At 39.4% G+C, this 23531-nt stretch overlaps 1 protein-coding gene across 6 annotated transcripts in view; it reads left to right on the plus strand.

The window, feature by feature from the left end:
* The window catches only part of TNRC6A (trinucleotide repeat containing adaptor 6A), a 133913-nt gene that overhangs the window by 96597 nt on the left and 13785 nt on the right, over window positions 1-23531 (plus strand). For 4 of the 6 annotated variants that reach the window (XM_054042863.1, XM_054042858.1, XM_054042861.1 and 1 more), the window contains 12 exons: window positions 990-1331; window positions 7906-7953; window positions 12491-15079; window positions 16017-16181; window positions 16630-16805; window positions 17105-17185; window positions 17587-17638; window positions 19819-19961; window positions 20634-20771; window positions 22635-22763; window positions 22866-22943; window positions 23256-23466. In XM_054042863.1, coding sequence (XP_053898838.1) covers window positions 990-1331; window positions 7906-7953; window positions 12491-15079; window positions 16017-16181; window positions 16630-16805; window positions 17105-17185; window positions 17587-17638; window positions 19819-19961; window positions 20634-20771; window positions 22635-22763; window positions 22866-22943; window positions 23256-23466 — 4152 coding nt within the window. The remainder of the gene's footprint in view (window positions 1-989; window positions 1332-7905; window positions 7954-12490; window positions 15080-16016; window positions 16182-16629; window positions 16806-17104; window positions 17186-17586; window positions 17639-19818; window positions 19962-20633; window positions 20772-22634; window positions 22764-22865; window positions 22944-23255; window positions 23467-23531) is intronic. The other 2 variants (XM_054042859.1, XM_054042864.1) reach the window with 1 other exon arrangement.

Here is a 23531-nt window from a genome sequence, read left to right on the forward strand (position 1 = left end):
TCATCCATGGAGGCAACCAGTCATGTCAAATGGTGTATGGTATTTATGTTATCACTTTCTACTGACAATGGACTGGGTGAAGACTAGTACATAGATTTCCCTTTGGATGTCAGGATTGACAAGACAGGCGACTGTTAACCACTCATTCTCTTTGTTCCTAAGCTTGCCTTGTGTTCTCTTCTATGTTGACTTAATAAAAGACTTATACACAAAGGATTTTTTAATTTCCCACTGTAGGAAATAATGCAACCCAGATTTTTTAAAGTTTTTTTTAATTTTTTGAGAAATGTAGTTTTGCTTTAGGTGCTAAAACAGACTTGGACTGATGAAGTGATGATCCATCAAAAAATTTTGGATCTTTGTAAGGAGTAGTAATAAAAGACTTGAGCTGGGATAATTTGTTATGAATTTATAGCTAAACCTACTATTACTAGTACTACCATGCTAGAAAATAGTGTGTGCATATAGCTAGGCTTATAGTGGAAAATAGGTTTCAGCTTTATCTGGAGCAAATACTGCCATTCCGTAATATATACCCTACTCCAGCGGTGGCCAATCTGTGGCTCCGGAGCCACATGCGGCTCTTCAGAAGTTAATATGCGGCTCCTTGTATAGGCACCGACTCCAGGGCTGGAGCTACAAGCGCTAACTTTCCAATGTGCCAGGGGGTGCGCATTGCTCAACCCCTGGCTCTGCCCCCTTGAGCCCCTTGCATGCCACGAAACAGTGGATTGGGAGGGAGGGGGAGGCGCCAATGGGTGGCAGACGCTGGGAGTGGAGGGAAGCTGATTGGGGGCTGCTGACGTATTACTGTGGCTCTTTGGCAATGTACATTGGTAAATTCTGGCTTCTCGGGCTCAGGTTGGCCACCTCTGCCCTACTCAAAACATGTTTTTCTTTTCTTAGGCTTTTTTTGAGTTTGAAAACTATGGTACCTGTGATTAATTTTGTTCAACTTTTTTTCTTTTTTTTTTTTTGGTGTGGGTTAGTGCCAGAACAAACAAAGACCAGTGTAAGCCAGCCTCAGCCCGTCACCTCTAACGGCACTTCCACAGCAACCAGCACTAATAATAATGCCAAGCGGGCCACAGCCAGCAATCAGCAGCAGCAGCAGACCTTGCCTCGATACCCTCCTCGTGAAGTACCACCACGATTTCGACACCAGGAACAGAAACAGCTTTTGAAGCGAGGTCAGCAGTTACCAGTGATAGCTGCAAACCTGGGATCCACTCCTAAAGTATTAAACAGCCAATCAGGAGGCAGCGCTGTCACAAGTAAACAGCCAGTGACCAACGGAGAAGTGCCGAACAGCAGCAGCAAAAAACAGTCAGGTGAGAGAGGAAGTAACTTGTTTTCAGTGAGGTTAGATATTTTATTAGTAGCTAGATTAGAATGATTGAATTGGTACAACACAGAATCCATTTTAGGATAAATGGGCAAAGAGTTCTCCAGTGTCTGTTGTTCATGTTAAGCATTAACTTTAAAACATGGTCTCCTGTGCGCTGTCTTCCTTTTAACTGAATCTCTGATCATTCTCAGCTCATCTTAGTTATTGACTAATGCAGTTTTTATATGATACAGGTGCATATCTACCTTTGAACAATGTAGGTTTAAGTTTAGCTACATATTAATATCCTTTTTCTAGATCCCTCTCTTGATCTAAATGATTGATCAAAAAGAGTGTTTTAAAGGGAACCCCTTTATGTAAAGACTTTGCCATAGGTCTGTGTGTTAGCGCTGTGTCCAATATTCAGGAATCTGAACAGCATCCTCAAAATAAGTTTCTTGTTTCAGATCCACATCACCTTGAATTTCTGGGTTAAAATCAAAGCCATAATTCTGATGTTAAGGTTTGTTTTGCTAAAGAGATTAGATTTGTTCGTGTACCCCAAGTAGAGCCCTGCGCGGATACAAATTTATATCCGTGGATATAAATCAATATCTGTGGAACCGCAGGGCTCTCCCCGGAACCGCAGCGGTGAAAGGAGCAGAACGTGGTGCCTCCACCGCTCCGAGGAGATAACACCCCACACTGGCAGCTCGTCCGTCGTAGCTGTACTGTCCCCACTCCGCCCAATGGGGCGGGCACCAGGCTCACTGGCACCTGTCCCTGGTTGCACTCTTGTGTTCAAATGGCGCGCACACCCCCAGACAGGAGAGACAGACAGCTGAATGGAAGGGACAGGAGTGGGGCTGTGGGCAGTACAGCCACGCCGGAGGAGCTGCCGGCGCAGGACACTAGCTCCTGGGAGCGGCAGCCACATGTTCTGCTCCTTTCCCCCCTGCGGTTCCATGGATACCGATTTATATCCACGGATATCTGCGGCTATAAATTTGTGTCCGCGCAGGACTCTAACCCCGGGTACTGTCTCTGCTGACAGAGTATCTTGGCCTCTTAAATCTGCTCCTCTGGAATCTGAGAGGAGAATGACTGCTGTTCATATCAATATTTTCTCCTTTTTTCATAAGCTCTTTACTCTGATCCTTCTTCATCCGTGTTGGCTTGAGCAACCTACCCTTCAAATACTTGTACAACAGTGTAATAAAGAGTCAACCATAGGAACATTTTACCAAGGGTCATGGTGGTTTCTCCATCGCTGACCATTTTTAATTCAAAATTGGATCTTTCTAAAAGACCTGCCCTAGGAATTAATTTTTGAGGAAGTTCTGTGGTCTGTGTTATACAGGACATCAGACTAAATGCTCACAATGGTCCCTTCTGACCCTAGAATCTATTAACAAGTTTGCACTTTTAATGAATGAACTAGGTTATAATTTACTGATCTTTTTGTTAGTAAGATAAAGGTAGTGTATTCTTGACTGGAAAGAAATAACTCCAATTCCAGGAATTTCCAAAGCATTTTGATAGTCCACCGCTCAGCCATCATCTTCTCCATAAGTGTTTGTGTTTCTTATGCTGGTTTTTGTAGCTGCATTTAGTTGTTTGAAAGACATTTAGCAGTTATGATACAACTGTTTCACCTGAGCCATCTAAACTTAGCTATAATTTATAGTATTTCTTAAGATCACTGATGTTTGGCACTACAGAGGCTACGATGTAAAGCACTCCAGTTACAAAAAGGTGATTTTCCTTTTTAAAAGAATTCTTGAGGAAAACCTTGATACTTTGCTCCTTTTTATATCCTTGAACTCATCACAGACTCTAGAAGCTAACAGTATTTAAAATGAAGGTAAACTGTCAGGTATGTTGCTGTCAAACACTGTACAAATGAATATCAAAACTAAAATAGTATGGATTGGGGGGGTTTTGTTCTGTTTTTAATCTAGGTAGTGATTTGTTATATTGGAGATTAAACTCTTCAGTTTTGTGTTTGTAACAAAATGAGCAAAGTCTAACCATTTAAAAAAAAACCTAGTTTTTTACAGATGAAAATTTTCTCCATAGGTCTGTTATCTGTTGATCTAGTCTTGTGGCCTGTAATGTCAAAGAAAGATTCACGTGTAGTTTATTAAAAATTTCTCCCGCAAGGCAAACTGTTAGAAACTGGTTACATATGTTGTGAGTATTGCATTACAACAGTGTCTTACACAGCCTCTTATTTATTTTTTCTTCTGATGCGGTTGATAGGATTCCAACCTGTGGAAAATATTTATTTACAGCTAAGTGGACTCTTCTTCTCTTTCTGGCTTTTGTTTGATGTAATACTGAGCACTTACTAGTATGGTTGAGTAATCTCTGAGCTAGAAGATCCTGGTTTCTTCCCCCAATAGAGACACAGCAGTGTTGTATTAAGCGTATGAGATGCTGCTATTCTTTGAATGAGATGTTAAATCTAGGTCCCTCCTGGTTCTTTGGTTGTCCAGATGGTCAATAAAAGGCCCCATGGAACTTTTCCAGAGAGGAGAGAATAATCCAGTTGTCCTGGCCATCCTTCATCCGTCTCTCAAAATAGGGTGTGTAAACTGTTGCACCCAGACAGTCACTGTGCTACCAGATCCCTTGTCACTTTGCATTTTAGTCTCATGGAATTGTCACGTATAAGAGGCAGAATGGGTCTAATAGTTAATTACCCCCATCTGTGCCACATGCCTTTTCTGTGACCTAAGGTTTCATTTCTGCATGTATGAAGAAGGAATAATGTCCAGAGGGTGGAGGTTTAATGTTTGTAAGGTTCTTTGAGATCTTTAGATGAGATAATAAAGTACAAAGAATGGATTACACTAAACAGTGAATCGTAGAGCATGCTTTGGAGACTACCTTAGTTTGACTGCCTAAGAGCCACTTATGATAGCAGCAAATGACATCTTATCTGAAGAAAACTCATGTGAATAATCTGCTAATCTTGCTGTTTTGCTACTTCCATCTTCTCCTTCCCCCAGCCATCAAAAAAGATCTTAGGTCTGCTTACTAGTACTGGTATCCCATTCCAGAAATTAAAGATATCAGAACATCAGGAAGGTAAAGTAATCCCTTAAAGTCCTTTGCTTTTAAAAGAACATCTATGTGCAGATTAGCTGTTCAGCAAAGAATTTTGCACTTCACTAGGAGACGAGAGGTTAGTAATGTCAAGAAGAATGTCCGAGCCTTGAAACCCATGCTAATGCATATATTGCTTTCATCAAGATTTGCCTAATACTCATGGAACCTTCTTCCACCAAATGTACCCTGCTTACCTCTTTCCAAAACGTACAATAATGTCCCTGTGGTACAGTCAGTAGCCCAGATGGTAAAACCAAACAAGCAGGCAGAGATAATATGCAATCCTGTAACCTATTTGAAAGAGTATACCATATACCTTGATGGCATGGCTCCAGCAACTGTTTACATCCTCAGTACAGTACCAGTCCCTGGTGTTCTTGTTGAAGTCCTTCACACATCTACAGAAGTAGATATTTTCAATCAATGGAGTGAATATCCACATCCTGCTCTAAGAAATTAACCCTGGGATATTCTGAATACACAAATTACTTCAATACAGAATGAGAATGTGGACTGTGAAAAAAGCTCCTCTGATTTAAATAGGCTTGCAAGAGATTGGGGGTGGGGGAAGCTAGCAACTAATTTGCGTATAATTGGGCTAATGTGCACGATATGAAAAAAACCCTGCAAAACCATAAAAATAAGGGAATTAAGATTAGAGTTGAAAACTCTCTCCCTAACTCACCTCATTTTGTACAGGCTTTGTAAACTGATATTCACAAATTAAAATAAATAGAACTTTGTATTCTATGTGCTTGTATCCTCTCAGCATTTTAAGGTGAAGTTAGAATGGAGCTGTCAGATCTCTGAATTTTAACTCTGAGTGTCTGTCAGATGCCCAACATCTAAATGCAGGCTTTTTGTGAGTTATTCCTAGAAGCAAATTTACCCTCTTGTTTGTTAGGTTCTCTGTAAAAGCCAGGGAAAGCAGATTAACAATTTATGCTAATATTGATTTCCTTGGCCAGTGTAGACTGATCATAAGTCTTCTGGACTGGGCATCCTTAACTAATATTTCTCTTCAATAAAAGGTAGTTTATTGCCTATATTCCTTGTGGACCCTCACTTCTCCATTTTGAAAATTAGTCTGTTCTGTTTAGGAGTAAAGCTAGTTTGGGAAGTTCCTAATAGCTTTACAAGTAGATGTTATATTTGCACTCTGAGAGCATGTGGTGAATCCTTTTTCCTCAAGGATTAAAGTCTTCCTAATGGAGCTCACCTATGGAACATTCTTAAGGCTAAAACCATGGGAAATACTTTCCGAGATCCGTTTACAAGTAGCTCTTGTTTATGAGAATGTATCCATGCCAGTCATAATGGTTTTCTTTATCAAAACTTTGCCCTATTTGTAAACCATGCGAGGTAAATCTTTAGAATAAATCTCTCCTCTTCTGTTTTTCTACCATGACAGCCCAGTGTTCTATCTTGACAATCTTGAAATATTCATTAGTTTGTAATATAAACCAAAATGATAAGCAGATAGTTACTGGACCACTAACTGCTTGCTACAGTGAGCTGTATATGGCTGTTACAAATAATTATTTAAAACTGGGAGGCACATTAGGAGGTACTTCTCTGTAGAGCAATGGATTAGAAGCCATCAGGATCTTGGCTCTAATCCAGGCTGAGTTACTTGGAGTCTGTCTGATTTTGGGCAAGTCTCCTTTTATCTTTGTGCCTTGACAGTGCAGCTGTAAAATTGTATTAAAACAGGAGCATGCAGAAACAAAATGTGCTGCAATGTGATTCAAGCTGCCCTGGGTAATTTGCTTTAAAAAAAAAAGTGGGGGTGGGTGGGGGTTGGAGGTTGAAAGATTCTTAGTAATTGTGGGGCTCAAATTAATTTGGGAAGCCTTCTAAAGCTTAAATGTAATAGATTGTATAGAGTAAAGGGGAAACAAGGGGGATTTAAAACTGTTACACAAATTGATTGCATACATTGTCAATAGCAAATGTTAATCTGTTGCAGGAGGCAGAAGCTAGCAAAAAATTGTATGTAGTGTTTAGAAGTTTCGGCTCGGTCCTATGGTGCAATACAATTTTATAATAAACCAAGAAGCAAAATATGCGCAGATAAAGAAAAGACTTTCATCTGAAGAATAAATCACACTGTCCAAGGATATTGTGAGTTTATTAGCTTAATAGTGAGACCAGGGATGGGCGAGGGCAGTGGTTCTCAATCAGGGGTACACGTGCCCCTGCAGGTATGCAGAGGTTTTTCTGGGGGTACATCAGCTCATCTAGATATTTGCCTGGTTTTGCAACAGGCTACACAAAAAGCACTAGCGAGGTCAGTACAAACTAAAATTTCATACACACACAATGAGAAAGTAAGCATTTTTTCAAAATAGTGTACTGTGACACTTTTGTATGTTTGTCTGATTTTGTAAGCAAGTAGTTTTTAAGTGAGTTGAAACTTGGAGTATGCAAGACAAATCAGACTCCTGAAAGGGGTCTAGTAGTCTGGAAAGATTAAGATCCTCTGGGCTAAAGGGGAATGTTCAAATTCTGTGATTCTTATAGTAGTCTCGTGAGTTTAACAAAAGAGAGTTTTATGGTAGGTAGTTTTTGCCATTAATACAAAGCTATCTAACAAGTCCAGTTAAGTTTTTTATAAGTCAAGAATTTTTGATACTAGTTATACTTTAATCGGGTGTTTTTTAATTTTAAAAACTTCAAGTTAATAGAAATCAAGTAGGAATGGAAACACTGAGCAAAAATGAAATGCAAAATTATAAATACAAAATTTTTGCATATGCAGTGCTGTCTTGGCAGGATATTAGTAAAAAAAATTGACGTTTTGTTTGTCAGATACTTTTGTATTTATTACTGCTTCTAGAGCAGGGGTGGCCAACCTGAGCCTGAGAAGGAGCCAGAATTTACCAATGAACATTGCCAAAGAGCCACAGTAATATGTCAGCAGCCCCCATCCGCTACCCCCCTCAGCTCCCAGCACTTCCCATCCTCCAGCAGCCCCGCCAATCAGCTGTTTTGCAATGCGCGGGAGGCTCTGGTGGGGAGAAGGGGGGAGGAGTGAGGGCATGCCAGGCTCGGGGGAAGGGGCAGGGGCCTTGGGGGAAGGGGCGGAGTGGTGGCAGGACCTGGGGCAGAGCAAGGGGTTGAGCAATGAGCACCCCACAGCACATTGGAAAGTTAGCATCTGTATCTCCAGCCTCAGAGTCAGCACCTATGCAAGGAGCCACATATTAACCTCTGAAGAGCTGCATTTGGCTCTGGAGCCACAAGTTGGCCACCCCTGTTGTAGGGCTATATGAGATGGTTTATAATTTGCAGCTACTAACACTAGCTAATGAAGATGAAGGACTGCCCTTTTGACAGGAAAAACTTCTCTTTTGAGAGGGGATGATAAAAACTGGTTCTAAAATAATTGAGTGCTTTGTGGAATAATCCCAAAGGAATACTTTAATTCAATAACAATTCTGTAATTTTTTGCTTTTTCATAGGCATGCCTCCCATTCGGGACTTGGTCAGCCATTCCCCTAACCAGTCAGGTGATGCATACCTATTTCAGTCTCATGTTTGTTGTGCACTACGTGTATGTTTATAAGAGTTACATATTTCAGTAACTACTTGCACAATTATTTGATTTTGCTTCTTGGTTGGTGGTTGTTTTAGAAGCTTGACTGTTAACGTGTATGACTGACTTAAATGCTTACTGTTTGTTTATGCACTTACATACTACAATTAGATTGAGTTCTTAATTTAATATAAAAATTCTCTGGGGCAGAGTTCTGGACTACACCAGTAGGTTCCAATGCACAGTTAGGTGCTGTATATGATAAATAATTGTGACCACTGATGCTAAATAAATACTGTATTATATACATCAATAAGTATCCATAGTAATATGAAATTTCAGGTTTTTCTGATTTGTTCCTTCAGCTAGTTAAGTAACATAAAAGCAAGAAATGTTTTTTCCCCTCAGTTAGCAACATCCATATAAAACGTTCAGTTGTCCATGGTTTTTTGGCTGCTTTCACGTGTCCTGTAACTCTGAAGGATCCGTCAGCCTTCAGTGTTATAGTTTTTATCCCTTTTTACATCTCAGAAGCTTAGACAGATATTTTTCTCTTTGAACTAATCAGTCAGTCAGAATTACAGATAATACAATATGCAGCTCCTTTTTAAGGTTCATGCAGAGTACTTAAGAACAGACTTTTGCTGAATAATATTGTGTACTTATGTGCTTCACAATATCCTAGAATGAGCTGTTGGCAGCAAACATACTTCTAGACATTTTAACTTGTGCTAAATTGTGTTGGAAGTTGAGTAACTTAATGGGCTTTTTTAGTAGAATAGTTACAACTAGGTCACTTGCTTCTGAGCCTTAAGGCTGTTGGTTCATATTTTATGTTGAGACTGCCTCATGCGTAGCGTAGAAAGAGGAGAGAACTGATAGTTGTCATCTTCCATTGAGATATTAAACTGAAGTCTTGGTGTTCAAGTCATAATCTTTCTCTGAACAAAACAAGTTCTCACATGTAAGGTTTTGGGTTGCTGGAGTACATTGTAGTGATTGTTTGCTTACACAGTAACTGCACTTCCCTTGTTTTACTCATTACATTGTAATACCTCAAGTATGAAACGTGCTATCATAATTATCTTTGCTGATTCAGATACTTTTTTAATGCATTTTCTTATCCGTTTTCATTGCCACAATCTTTGCAATTGTATTAGCAGTACCATAATATGGGGAACCACAGCTCCAAAATATTTTCTTATTTCCATGAATTCTTGAAAATCTTCACTGCAAGGTTTTTGAATCTGAGCAGTTGAAAAGAAACTTTTCTTTTAAGCAAGTTGATCTCATTTTACATTTTCTACTCCTTTCTTGCAGTTTAAAAATACATGATAGCTGGTGCATAATGTCGCAGTCTCTACTTTGGGTATATAGTTGACTATTAATTCTAAAGATTATGTAAAATAAATTGGTGAAAGACCTGTTATAAACAAACATTAGGTTACTAGTCTAAGTCTTTTAGCCTGTTTTCATCAGCAAGTAGTATCAAGCTCTGGGTATCTTACAAGGAGCACAGACACGAATTTTTAATGTTGACTTTTAATACCGAAGTATATTTTATAAGATGTCTACTAAGAGAGATTTTTTCAGAGCAATCTCAGAAAACTTTTGTGTGTAGAGCGCTCTAGCTAGTCTTGCAGTGATTATTTTTGCTGAACGTCACATCTGAGTAGAATGTAAAGAAAAAATCCTTCATATCGCTGTAAAGTCATTGCCTTTCAAAATCTTTTGCAAGATTTCAGTGAAATAAAGTCATTCAATTACTTTGTCAAAGCATTTTCAGTGATACATTCAGGGACACAAATATTGGCAGAGATGCAGGAAGAAGGTCTTTATTTGGCAGTCATTTTAAAATTAAGGCTGCTATTTTTTTAAATAAAAATCTGACCCAATATTTTTGCTTCAATTGTATACCAGTCCTTAAGGCATATGTCAAAGAAACATGAAAAGCTCATAAGTAATGTCAGTATTTTAAGATGTAACCATTTTTCTAAATGTCATTTTTAGAAACACATTAAAAACTTCCAGCAAATGAATGAAATATTAATAGTGGTGGAGTACATACTCTAGCTTTATTTATAAGTATTAATGTTTACAATATCTTGGGGGTGTTCTACTAATCAAAATCAGCATAATTCTTGAGATTAGATGCAAGGTGCTATTGCCTACAAATTGATCCTTAGACTAGACGTTACCTAGAGAAAGTGAATTTACATCACTTGGCTTTAATTATTCCCTTGCCCATTCTTCTCTAGTTTTATATTACCTATTTAAATTGTAAATTTTTTGAGGGTGGGGTCATGTCTTCATGACTGACTGTAAAGTGCTTTACTCACTGTTCATGCTTTAAACGTGCTAAATAACAACCATGAAAGCTTGAGATTTGCTGATCTAAGATGGTAGTGGAACAAGCAAGAGATTTGTCTGAAATTAGCTTGTGTCCCTTTTAAGTCCAATACACATTAGTAAATGCACTAGTACTCTGTGTTCATCCACAAACTATGCATTTTCCATAACTACCATCTAAAGGAGAACATATCTATCTAGGGGACTTGTATAATTCCACTGAACAGATATACATGTTTAGCAGAGAAATATTTGCATACTAATTATCAATTACCCGGGTAAATAAGGCTATCAAGTGTTTGAATATTCAGATTTTGAATATTCTGAAGCAAAGGTGTTAATTGTGTTAGCTTAAAAGAAATTGTGTGCAGTTTGCTTAGCAAATCCTGAATGTCTTATTATGGTGAGAAGTCCTTTTCTCCAGGTATAAAATATATTTGAGAATGTAATATTATGCTGCATTTTTTCCTGTTCATACAAATATTAAGCCAGTAACTTACCTGACAGTTTTTCCTGATCTTCTATTAGGTTTTGGTATTTTGTTTCATATTATTCATTGTTCAAGCATTACATGTTTTTATAGTACTGTATTTCCCAATAGCTATCCTGCTATTAGTTAGTTGGTTTTTCATATAACTTACAGCAAACTTTAAAATAAATTGATGTGGGGAAGCACTTTAGTTCCGATTGTCGGTTTGGTGGATGAAAAAGGAGTTCAAGTCTCTAATAGAGGTTTAGACACTCAGGATAACCCAATGTGTGGCAAAGTGCACCCCTTTTGGTGTGCTGCTTTGCCTTTGGCAGCAGCCTCTATCCGACACTTTAATAGAAAGTTAAAAACCTTATTCTGAATGTAGCCAACTGTGAAATACTTCTAAATAGCTGAGGAGAATTTCTTCTTGATTCCTGCATGTGATCAGCTTATACCCTGAAAGAGAAAATGTTTTAACTTGCACAGATGCAAATTCAGCCATGCTACTTGATTTGCACTCCATATCCGTGAATTCCACAGGGGAGGGACTGATCAGCTTTTACTCTGTTCCTTATAACTGTGAATATCACAGCAGAGTTCCCCTCTTGCTCTTCGTTCCACGGAATGTAGTCTTAATTTTTGCAGTCTTCTATAGAATTGAACCTTGCCACTAAGCCATTTCCTTTTAAATCTCACCTTTACCTTCCTTTTTCTTTGAAGTGACTTCCTGTAAAGCACTTTCTTATTGTACGTATGGAGGATGATGTACAAAAGTAAATACCTTGAATAACCTGTCACTTAAGCTATATTATTCAATGTCCTTTAATGGTGTTTCTTTCCATACTTCTTTTCCCTGGCTACTGTTGCATAGTAGTCTAACTTCCCGTTATATATAACATTCTCCCTTTCAGAATATCGCTTTCAAGCTTTAACAATTGTTTTGTTTTTTGATTTGTATGCTGCCCCTTTCATAAATTATTTTACACGTGAGCAGTATAATATTTAAAAGCACACACTGTAATGGCAGTCCAAACCCTAGTTTATTAGGGATGCCATATTTAATTTCATACCTCAAATATATGAATATATTTTTCCATGCTCTTGCTAAGTGTTCTGCTAGGTATTATATGTGGCAATTGATATATTAATGTCTTCATAAATCCAGTGATAAAAGTGTTAGAGTAATCTGTGCAATACCTCTGACTTTGAATTGTTGTACTTGTCTTATACAGTAAAACCTCAGAGTTACGAACACCTCGGGAGTGGAGGCTGTTCATAACTCTGAACAAAACATTTTGGGTTGTTCTTTCAAAAGTTTACAACTGAACATTGACTTAATACAGCTTTGAAACTTTACTATGCAGAAGAAAAATGCTGCTTTTAACCCTCTTAATTTAAATGAAACAAGCACAGAAACAGTTTCTTTACCTTGTCAAATCTTTTTTTACTTTCTCTTTATTTTTTAGTAGGTGTGGGGGGGGGGTGTGAAGGGAAAATAATTTAAAAAAATTGGTTCTCTACTGCTGGCTGATTGCATACTTCTGGTTCCAAACGAGGTGTGTGGTTGACTGGTCAGTTTGTAACTCTGGTGTTCGTAACGCTGAGGTTATTTTATTTTATTTATTGGTGTTAACTGAAGTAAAATTCTTGAATTTACAGAAGAACTGTTTTGTTTTCCTTTTCTTTTTAGATCTGAACCACAGTGGTCTAGGATCCCATTATGAAAATTCTCACTGGGGACCAGTCTCTTCAAATAATGACTCCAGCACAAACTGGGATAAAGTTATCGTAGACGGTTCTGACAAAGTAGCATGGCCATCAATCACAGGCAGTGACCCAGAGTTGGCTTCAGAATGTATGGACACTGACTCCGCCTCTAGCTCTGGGTCAGAGAGAAATCTTGTTATTATGGCTTCAGGGAGCACAGGTGGTGAAAACGATAGCGTTCGGAATGGCATTGGACATGGTTCTCAAAATAAGTTTGTGGTTGGTAGCAACAGCAATAATGTGGGCAATGGAAGTATTAATGGGCCATGGGGTTTATCCCATGGAACCATAATAAGCACATGTCAAGTTTCTGTGGATGCTCCTGACAGCAAATCTGAAAGTAGCAACAATAGAATGAATGCTTGGGGCACCATAAACTCTTCATCAAATGGAGGGTTAAATCCAAGCACTTTGAATTCAAATGGCAACCATGGTGCCTGGCCTGTATTGGAGAACAATGGACATGCCCTGAAAGGGTCTGTAGGGAGTGGTAATTCTGGCACAAATATTCAGTGCAGTACCATAGGTCAGAAGTCTAACAATCAGAGTATTAACTCTAAAGTGGGTGGTTCAGCCCATGGTTCCTGGGCAAGCCTTCAGGAAAATTGTGATTCTGAAGTGAATGGTACAAGGAAGGTTTCATTCAGTGGACAACCTCAAAACCTTAACACTGAAATGAATGGACCAAATAACACTACTAACTTTATGACCTCTAGTTTACCAAACTCTGCTGGTTCAGTACAGATTAACAAACTGCCTAATAATACAGGGCCTGGGGCCTGGCGTGTGAGCACAATGAATCATTCTCAGATTCAGGCCTCTCCAGTTACAAATGGCACTTCCACTTCTCATCTTAGCAATGGTGAGGCAAAAAATGGTGGATCTTATGGTACTACGTGGGTTGCCTATGGTTCTAATTACTCTGGAGACAAATGTTCAGGCCCAAACAGCCAAGCTAATGGTGACACTGTGAATGCAACTCTAACGCAGCCTGGCAGCAGTGGGCCTGGCAGCACTAATTTTCAAATCAATGGGAATAAAGGAGGAGGGGTCTGGGAGGGAGGGACAGTCAACTCCCAAACTATGCCATGGGGAAGCGCAAATGGTGCGAGTTCTGGAGCAAGTCGAAGAGGATGTGGCAACCCTGCACAAAACACTGGCACTAGCATTTCAAATGGGGAATGGAATAAACTGCCTAGCAATCCACATTCCAATGAAAGCGTAAATGGAAATCGTAGGAAGTTTACAAATGGATGGAAATCTGCTGAAGAGGATGATCTTAATAGCCAGAATTCTGCTGCATCTCAGATAACTGAGCAGAACAATGTATGGGCCAAAACAGGTACTGGGGATAGCGAGGGTAGTACAGAGAGCACTGGAGGCCATGATGATAAAGTAACTGCAGAAGGACAGAACCGAGAGAGAAGAAAAGTTGACCAGCATGCATTACTCCAAAGTATAGTGAGCAGAACTGACTTAGATCCACGTGTCCTTTCCAACTCTGGTTGGGGACAGACTCCAATTAAACAAAACACTGCCTGGGATACTGAAACATCGCCAAGAGGTGAAAGAAAGACTGACAATGGGACAGAGGCCTGGGGAGGCTCTGTGACACAGACTTCCAGCTCAGGGGGATGTGTGGAGAGACCTAGCCCTAATGCTAATGATACCTCATCTATATCAGGGTGGGGAGATCCAAAGTCTGCTACAAGGTGGGGAGACTCCAAAGGCTCCAACAGCCAAGGGGGGTGGGAAGAGGATTCTGCTGCTACAGTAATGGTCAAGAGCAATCAAATATGGGTAAGTGGCAAAGAGGACAAGTCGTCCTGGAATGATACACAGAAGATCAAACAGGGATGGGCAGATGGACAAAAAGCCAGCCAAGGTTGGGCAATTTCTGCCAACGACAGCTGGGGAGAAAATTCAAGAAGCAACCATTGGGGTGAGGCTAAGAAATCTAGTTCAGGAGGTAGTGACAGTGACAGATCGGTATCTGGTTGGAATGAGTCTAAATCAAATTCTGTCACTTGGGGAAGTAGTAATACAAACCCAAATCATTCTTCAGGATGGGATGAGCCTGCAAAATCTAATCAGAGCCAGGGCTGGGGCGAAACTCCAAAATCAAATCAGCCTCAAGGTTGGGGTGATTCGTCAAAGCCAGTCAACTCCCCAGACTGGAACAAGCAGCAAGATGTTGGCTCTTGGGGAGCACCATCTACCACAAATAAACCACCAGGTGCCGGGTGGTTGGGTGGACCAATACCAAGTCCAGCAAAGGAAGAGGAACCCACAGGATGGGAGGAGCCATCCCCAGAATCAATACGCCGTAAAATGGAAATTGATGATGGAACTTCTGCTTGGGGTGATCCAAGCAAATACAACTACAAAAATGTGAATATGTGGAATAAAAATGTCCCAAACAGTAGCAGCAGTTCAGACCAGCAAGCACAGGTACATCAGCAGCTACTGCCTTCAAGTGCCATGTCCAACAAGGAGAGCAGTAATGGTTCTGGTAAGACTTCATTTTACCTAGACTTGTGTTTTCTTGGGCAATTATAAAACACTTCTCTGGACTTTGTTTGAAACTAGAAACTGCTGTAAGGTGGGGAATAGTTTTGTCAGAGAACTGAGAGCAGTGCAAATAGGTTTTCAGTGCTTGTATTTTATTTGAAGGAATCTTTCTGAAATTTAAAAAGTGAACTTGAGCAGTATAGTTAGCGCTAGGCTACTCCTCTTGCATTTAAGTGGCTGAGGGTGTAGAGGAAGAAAAAAAAAAAAAGCAACATCCAGAAAGGAGAAGCACTTTTGCTTTGTATGTAGCTCCAGATTTTAATTAACTTCAGCTGTGACATTAACTTTAAGCCTCTGTGGCAAACAGAGTGGCATTAAGAGGTGTCTGCAAGGTACAGTGCAGACTCAAGGCTTCACCTGTGTCTTTAATACAGCATTTTTATTGCTAACAATGAGGAGGGCACTTTGCTGTTCACTTCTTGGTGAGGGAAGGCACTGGGAGTTTATTTATATTGCTATAGCAGGTTTGGACTTCAGAAAAGGAGCTCTGACCTCAGTAGATTGGGGGAAGGGTAGTTGAGCTTGCACAGTATATCTAAGAAAGTATTTGCCTTCCAGTAATTTTCAGTTGCAATTGAATCAGATCCAAAAGAGAAATGCCTTCAATTTGAATTGGAGTTTTTAGATGTTTAGTGTCTTCTCATTTGAGAAATCTGTGTAATCAAAATGTAATGTCTTCATGTATGGAACTGGTGTTATATTTAGTTTTTTCCCCATGAAGAATCTTACAACTGCAATATTTTACGTGATTTAAAATGTGTATTTATCTTGCTTTTAATTATGTGTTGTTATATTTTGCGTGTAAAGAACCCCTCAGCGTTTTACATAATGTTTTAAGACTTGTTAAACTCACCAATAACTCCTGCTGCTTTAAAAAGGTTGGGGAGAGCCTTCTACTCCTGCCACTACTGTAGATAATGGAACGTCCGCGTGGGGTAAACCCCTGGATACTGGTACTAGCTGGGGAGAGCCCATCAGTGATGCAGCAGGCACCTCTGGCTGGGGAAATGCTTCTGTTGGTCAGCAGGCTTCAAGTAAACCTGGTATGTGCTTTTGCAGCTTCTTTGAGTGTGCAGGTGGTGAAGTGTGAAATAGTGACCAAGAAGTTTGATTGTGAATTCAAATATAACAGGCTTGTATCTTGATAGTTATGTAAATACAAAAGGTAGATGTGCTCTCTGTAAATTTGCTAGTGACTTTCCCAGATCTTCGGTACTGAAGATAAATTCTATTTTCATTAGTATTTTTAATAATGGGAAATTAGCAGCTTTTTTTTTTTTTTTAAGACTAGTGTCATAAGTTAAAACAAATGCTATCTGTTGATTTCTTTTTCTGTTGCCTTTGATCTCCCTGGATTCACAAGATTATGGCAGAATATCAGGTTTGTCACAATAATATAGTTTTACTTAACAATTGAATATAGTCTGGCAACCTTAAGATGTATTTGCATTAAAGGGAGTTAGTTCATGTCTGAAAAATCTTTATACCCAGGGCCTAAATCTATGCAAGATGGTTGGTGCGGTGATGATATGTCATTGCCAGGGAGTCGGCAGACCAGCTGGGAGGAAGATGATGAAGTAGAGATTGGAATGTGGAATAGCAGTTCCTCCCAAGAAGTTAACCCATCTTTGAATTGGCCACCATACATGAAAAAAATGCCTACAAAGGTAATTATGACTTTACGAGGTGAGGCTGGAATTTAAGAATGCAAGAAGTCTGGGGGACAGAAAATGGATGTAATTCCTAAAAGCCTCTCACACAGGAACTATTTTGTGGGTAGGTGTAGGTGTGGGGAGATAGCTTCTAAATGCTCCAGTCAGTATTAAGGACCCCATTGAACTCTGTGTTGTACAATTATGTAGGAAGGCTTAATCCTTGTTTACGTTTTAATTTAATCCTTTCCTACAATGTAATATACGTGCTGGTGACTGTTTCTAGTATCACAGTAATCCCTTTTATTTTTAAGGGAACAATGAAAGGTGGAAATAAACAAGATGAAACGTGGATAAATCCATTCATTAAGCAATTCACAAATCTCAGTTTTTCAGTAAGTATGGTATGTTTGGCAGGCTTGATAAATATCCTTGTTTCAATTAAATCATTTTCAAGTTTAGATTAACTGCTTTCTTCTTTGATTTGTTTTTTCCATTCCTTTACTGTTCAGATCTTCAATATAAGAACATCTGTTGTTGGAAAAACTTCTTATAAACATTACTGAGTTTTAATTCTAGTAGCATATACCAGATCGTCAATATTTTTGTGTCTCTGATGTCTGTCTTCATCGATAGGGGGATTGGAAAAAATGCTTGCAAAATCACATGTGCTTTGTCAAGTTTGATTATTCTTTCTTGCAGGGTTGAATGAAATACTCACTGTATCTGGATCTCCTTTGTTTTAAAAAAAAAAAAGTTAAAGGTTCTTAATAACTGATTCATTTTATTACTTCAGAGAGAATCACCAGAAGAAACCATACCGAGCAATAAGATGGACATGTCTGGAGGTAAGCATAAGGGAAATTAGGCTTGTGTTTACCGATTTGACAGTTATTCCACATCTTTTTGTTTGCATCCTCTCCTGAGTTATTAAAAAATAATTCTCATTCCCTAAAGAAACGGCGGTCCTGATTATGTAAATACTTGCACACATGAGAAACTTAACATATATAAGTAGTCCCATTGATGGCAATGGAATTACTCGTAAGTAAAGTTAAGCATGTGCATAAGTGTTGACATGATGGGAGCCTAAATATGAACTCAAAAATCTATCTAGGCCTCCTCCTGAGCAACTTAGTTGCTACTGGAAACAAAGATTTGATACGACATTAATCACTAATGCATTTAGTTTGGTCTTAGAAACAACAAATTTAGCTGTTCAAAGAGGTTTTCATCATCTATAAAAGAGAATCTTGCATGCTAAGAATATTTTAGAAGTATATTTATCTTTACTGTAACCTCTCATTAATGAAAGTCTGTTTATGCGGAACTGGTCCGTTCATAGTAAATTTGAATGGTTTCTCTAGCAAATAAACATAGTAGAATTACTTTGAATAATGAGTGAAAATGAAAGATGTACAGTAGAAGTCTCTTGTGGAGGAAAAAACAGTATCCACTAGTTACAAGATGACCATCCTGTGATTGCGTCGCAAGATGAGCAGAATTTGTTCAGAATTGCATGTTGTCAGGTAGTTTTGGTCCTTACTCTAAGATTGTGTAAAGAAAATTGTAAACAAATTATAAATATTTTCATTAAGCTCATTGTGTTAAGTCATTTCATGCTTTTTTTATTGAGATTTACATTCCCCTGCACGGTGCAGCAGGAGGTAAAGAATTAAACTGAATAGCTAATTTGTATTGGACAAGCTAAAAGGCAACATGTAAACTAAAATCCATGCAATGTGCAGCGGCAGTCAAAGTTAACCATTTTGGGAATCATTAGGAAAGGGATAGATAGAAAATATCATATTGCCTCTACATAAATCCATGGTACGCCCACATCTTGAATAGTGCATGCAGATCTTGGTCGCCCCATGTCAAAAAAGATGTATTGGAATTGGAAAAGGTTCAGAAAAGGGCAACAAAAACAATTAGGGGTATGAAACCGCTTCCATATGAGGAGAGATTAATAAGACTGGGACTTTTCAGCTCGGCAAAGAGACGACTAAGGGGGGGATATGATAGAGGTCTATTAAATCATGACTGGTGTGGAGAAAGTAAATAAGGAAGTGTTATTTACTCCTCATAACACAAGAACTAGAGGTCACCAAATGAAATTAATAGGCAGCAGGTTTAAAACAAACAAACATAAGGAAGTATTTCTTTACACAATGCACAATCAACTTGTGGAACTTGTTGCTAGAGGGTGTTGTGAAGGCCAAGACTATAATAGGGTTCAAAACAGAACTAGATAAGTTCATGGAGGATCGGTCCATCAATGGTTATTAGCCAGGATGGGCAGGGATGGTGTCCTGAGCCTCCGTTTGCCAGAAGCTGGGAATATTCAACAGGGGATGGATCACTTGATGATTCCCTGTTCTATTCATTTCCTCCGGGGCACCTGGCATTGGCCACTCTTGGAAAACAGGATACTGGGCTCGATGGACCTTTGGTCTGACCCAGTATGGCTGTTCTTAAATTTTTTAAAGTAAATTAGATTTTTAAATTTTTCTGGTTTAATTATCCAGTGTGACACTAGTATACGCATATCTTAAATTATTTTTATCTATTGTTTCTTTAAAGGATTTTTGTAACTGAATGAAGTACTTGTTAAAGGATTTATGGAATTTTCTCATCCAAATAGAAGGAAGATGGTAAATGTAACTGCAAACCAGGAAAACTTTTACTGCTAGTATTAAGAATGTGTGGTTAACATCTGGAAATACAAACTTCAAACACCATGTGAGACTTGCCTTGTTCTCCAAAAAAAAACAATGCAATCAGTTTTGTCTGAAGACAAGTAAAATCTGTTTAATCAGTCCTCTGGCAATCTCGTATAGCAGTCGTCATAGTATTTTGTGCTCTAAGGCAAAACAAGAAAAATGGTGTTTAAAATCATTCAGACATCTTATTCAGTAGTGCCTCGTTTAGTGCAGTTATAGACTAGCACATACTTATTTACTATTACGTATTTGAGCAACTAATTGGACTCTTCAACTTCATCGCCTTTCTTTCTTCACCTTATTAGGAATATTACAGGAGAAACGAATAGAGTTGGATAAGCATGGCCTGAACGTTGGAGATTACAATCGGGTGGTAGGAAAGGGCCCTGGTTCTCGTCCTCAGATTTCCAAAGAGTCTTCCATGGATCGCAATCCTTATTTTGATAAGGTTAGTGACTGCTTAACTCTAACCCTGATAAACATTAATTCAGACAGCAGTCTGTAGCTATGATCCATTTGTCCCATAGCTTCTGTACTTGGTGGAGAGAGAAATTAGGGCTTTACTATTAAACTGTAAAACTTGTTTTGTCCTTTTAACTTATTTATCAATACTAAGCACTTATATAGCACTCTTCTTCTACTTGCAGTGCAGATAACACTAATCTGGTCTTTTTTGTTTTCTGCCTGTTTCCTGCTGATGCTGGACTGTCATGTGACTCTTCCCTTCTGTTCCTGGCAATGGTTTCTCCCTTCTGCTTGCTTGCTGGCTGGTTGTTGCGCATCTATTTGTCTATCCAATCAGGATGGCATTGTAGCAGACGAGTCCCAAAACATGCAGTTTATTTCCAATCAAAACATGAAGCTTCCCCCTTCAAATAGTGCACTACCTAACCAAGCCCTCGGCTCCCTAGCAGGGCTGGGTATGCAAAACTTGAATTCTGTTAGACAGGTAAGGCCATGTGCATATCCTTGGCATGTTACTTGATGAGAGCGTTTTATTCCTTTGATATAGCAGCACGACTATTGGCTGATATACTGTTAAATTCTAATTCTGAATACATAGGGGTGGGGGAAGCCGCAGAAGAGGGGTATTGTCACTAATGTTAACTTCTCTTTCCAGAATGGCAATCCCAGTGTGTTTGGCGTTGGTAATATAGCAGCACAGCCCAGGAGCATGCAGCAGCCCCCAGCACAACCTCTTAATTCATCCCAGCCTAACTCACGTGCTCAAGTGCCTCCTCCATTACTCTCCCCTCAGGTAATACAAGATAGAGCAACCACTGTTGTTAACATGCCAGAATTCCTTTATTGTCAGTCATCCATAGCTTTCCAAAACATTCCAGTCGGGGAGTACAATTGTTTATACTTGGTCTCAGTTGAAAAATTACACCTCTACCCCAATAGAGGGGGTAGGGAGGGATAGCTCAGTGGTTTGAGCATTGGCCTGCTAAACCCAGGGTTGTGAGTTCAGTCCTTGAGGGGGCCACTTGGGGATCTGGGGCAAAATAAGTACTTGGTCCTGCTAGTGAAGGCAGGGGGCTGGACTCGATGACCTTTCAAGGTCCCTTCCAGTTCTAGGAGATGGGATATCTCCATTTAAAAATATATATATATATAACGCGACCCGATATAACACGAATTTGGATATAACGCAGTAAAGCAGCGCTCCAGAGGGGCGGGGCTGCACGCGCTGGCGGATCAAAGCAAGTTCGATATAACGTGGTTTCACCTATAACACGGTAAGATTTTTTGGCTCCCGAGGACAGCGTTATATCAGGGTAGAGGTGTACTTATAATTTGGAGCAAATTCTGTCCATTCATTTACTGAGTTTATGGCATAATAAACTTTTCTCTCAACCCAAAAAGTCAGTTCTCAGCGAACAACACAATCTTTGCTGGGCCTGGGGAAAAAGTGGTTTAAAAATATTTATAACTATCTGAAGATGTGGGGCTGAGAATAAGCCATAGGAAACATCCTTAAGTTGCAGAATGGTAGCTGTGTTAGTCTGTATCAGCAAAAAGAATGAGGCGTACTTGTGGCTCCTTAGAGACTAACAAAGTTAGTTGTAGTTAGTTATGCATACCCAAATAAATTTGTTAGTCTCTAAGGTGCCACAAGTACGCCTCCTTCTTTATCCTTAAGTTGGCAATTGTGCCGTTAGATGTGGTCTGCATGTGCACGCAGCTCTAAGTGCTTGATTTTCCTGTAATGCTGACAAACAGCATCCTTGACTTTAGCCTGGATCCTCCACCCTGTAGCTAACTCTCCACAGCGCACTTTGCTCCCTACTTATACTCCCCCAATTACAGAGAACGTCCTGAAGCCAAACCCTGAGTTCCTTGTCTGTGTGGAGACTAGAAGGGACTCCATAGAAGCACTGGTGCAGCATTACAAGAGTCTCTGAAGTGCAGCTGTGAGGGCACACTTCCTAGAGGCACTAGTATATAGGATGGCGTTCCTGGTAACAGAGACGCATCTGTGTTCCACTAATTTTTCTTTAGAAATCAGGGGCAGGAGTCTCTCTGTTGCAATGCTACACACAAAATCAAAAACTACAACTTAGAGCTCTGACAGTGTTGCTTACTCTGTGGCGTTGCTTACTCTGTGGCATTGCCCATATGCTGTCTTTTTTCTGTTTGTTTTTCTTAAATCCTGAATTTAAGATCTCTTTTAGGGTGCATAGCATTAAGCAAACAGGGTGTGCAATATGGTTGAGTTAAAATTGGTGTCAGAACCCTAAATCATGCTTTTCCAGACTTTTGTGCCTTCAGTTGTGAAAATGTAATGTTTTAATTTACCTTTTTGTATTTACTAGTGTTAGTGTTTGATATTTTACTATATCTTCTAATTATTTTTATAGGGGAGCATATTTCGCACTTTCAAAGCATTGAATACTTGTTGACCTGATGGTTGTGCTGTTAACTGCATAGGTTACTGTCAATCTACCAGTGTTCAACTGTAGATTGCAAAAAGAACAGGAGTACTTGTGGCACCTTAGAGACTAACAAATTTATTAGAGCATAAGCTTTCGTGGGCTACAGCCCACTTCTTCGGATGCATAGATTGTCATGGTTCATGTTCTGTCAAACCCTGTGTGCTAGAATATGGTCCATTTTACAGGTTCCAGTATCATTACTGAAGTATGCACCAAACAATGGTGGCCTGAGTCCACTTTTTGGCCCACAGCAGGTAGCCATGTTGAACCAACTATCCCAGTTGAACCAGCTTTCTCAGATCTCCCAGTTACAAGTAAGCAAAACAACCTACTCATTCTAATTTTTTTAAACTTTAAAGTCTGATCAGAAACTTTATCTGAACTATACCCCTTCATAAAAATATTCTGTTTCTTAGCGGTTGTTGGCTCAGCAGCAAAAAGCGCAGAATCAGAGAAGCATGCCTTCTACTGGTCGTCAACAGCAGGAACAGCAGGTACAATCATAGACAACTTTTTTTTTTTTTTTTTTTTTTTTAAAAGGCTTAACTGTCTGAAGAAAGAGAGAATTGGTTTGTTGCTTATTTTAGAATATAGTTAATAACGGGCAGTTTACAAATGTGGACAAGGTAAGTGAAACTTTCATGGTGCTTGAACCACAGGATAGAATGCACTTTAACCTTAGTGATGGATTTTGCTGAGCTAAAATATACAAAGGGAAATGCATTAGTGTATTTATCTGCTTTTGCCAAATGTGATTTCCCCTTCCACCCCCCACTTATTTCATGACTGATGTGGGTTTTTTTAAGGGTCGATCTCTTAGTATGCAGCAACAGATGATGCAACAGTCCCGTCAGCTTGATCCAAACCTGTTAATGAAGCAGCAGACTCCACCATCTCAACAGCAGCCACTCCATCAGCCTGCCATGAAATCTTTCCTTGAGAATGTCATACCCCATGCTACTCCTGAGCTGCAGAAAGGGCCATCACCGATAAATGCATTCAGCAGCTTCCCTATAGGTGAGTTTCTCCATCGCTAGTCTAGTGCAGTTAACTGATGCTTGTGTGCCACAGGATGCACAACC

Source organism: Malaclemys terrapin, chromosome 10 (assembly GCF_027887155.1).
Source record: "Malaclemys terrapin pileata isolate rMalTer1 chromosome 10, rMalTer1.hap1, whole genome shotgun sequence".
Lineage (NCBI taxonomy): Eukaryota > Metazoa > Chordata > Testudines > Emydidae > Malaclemys > Malaclemys terrapin.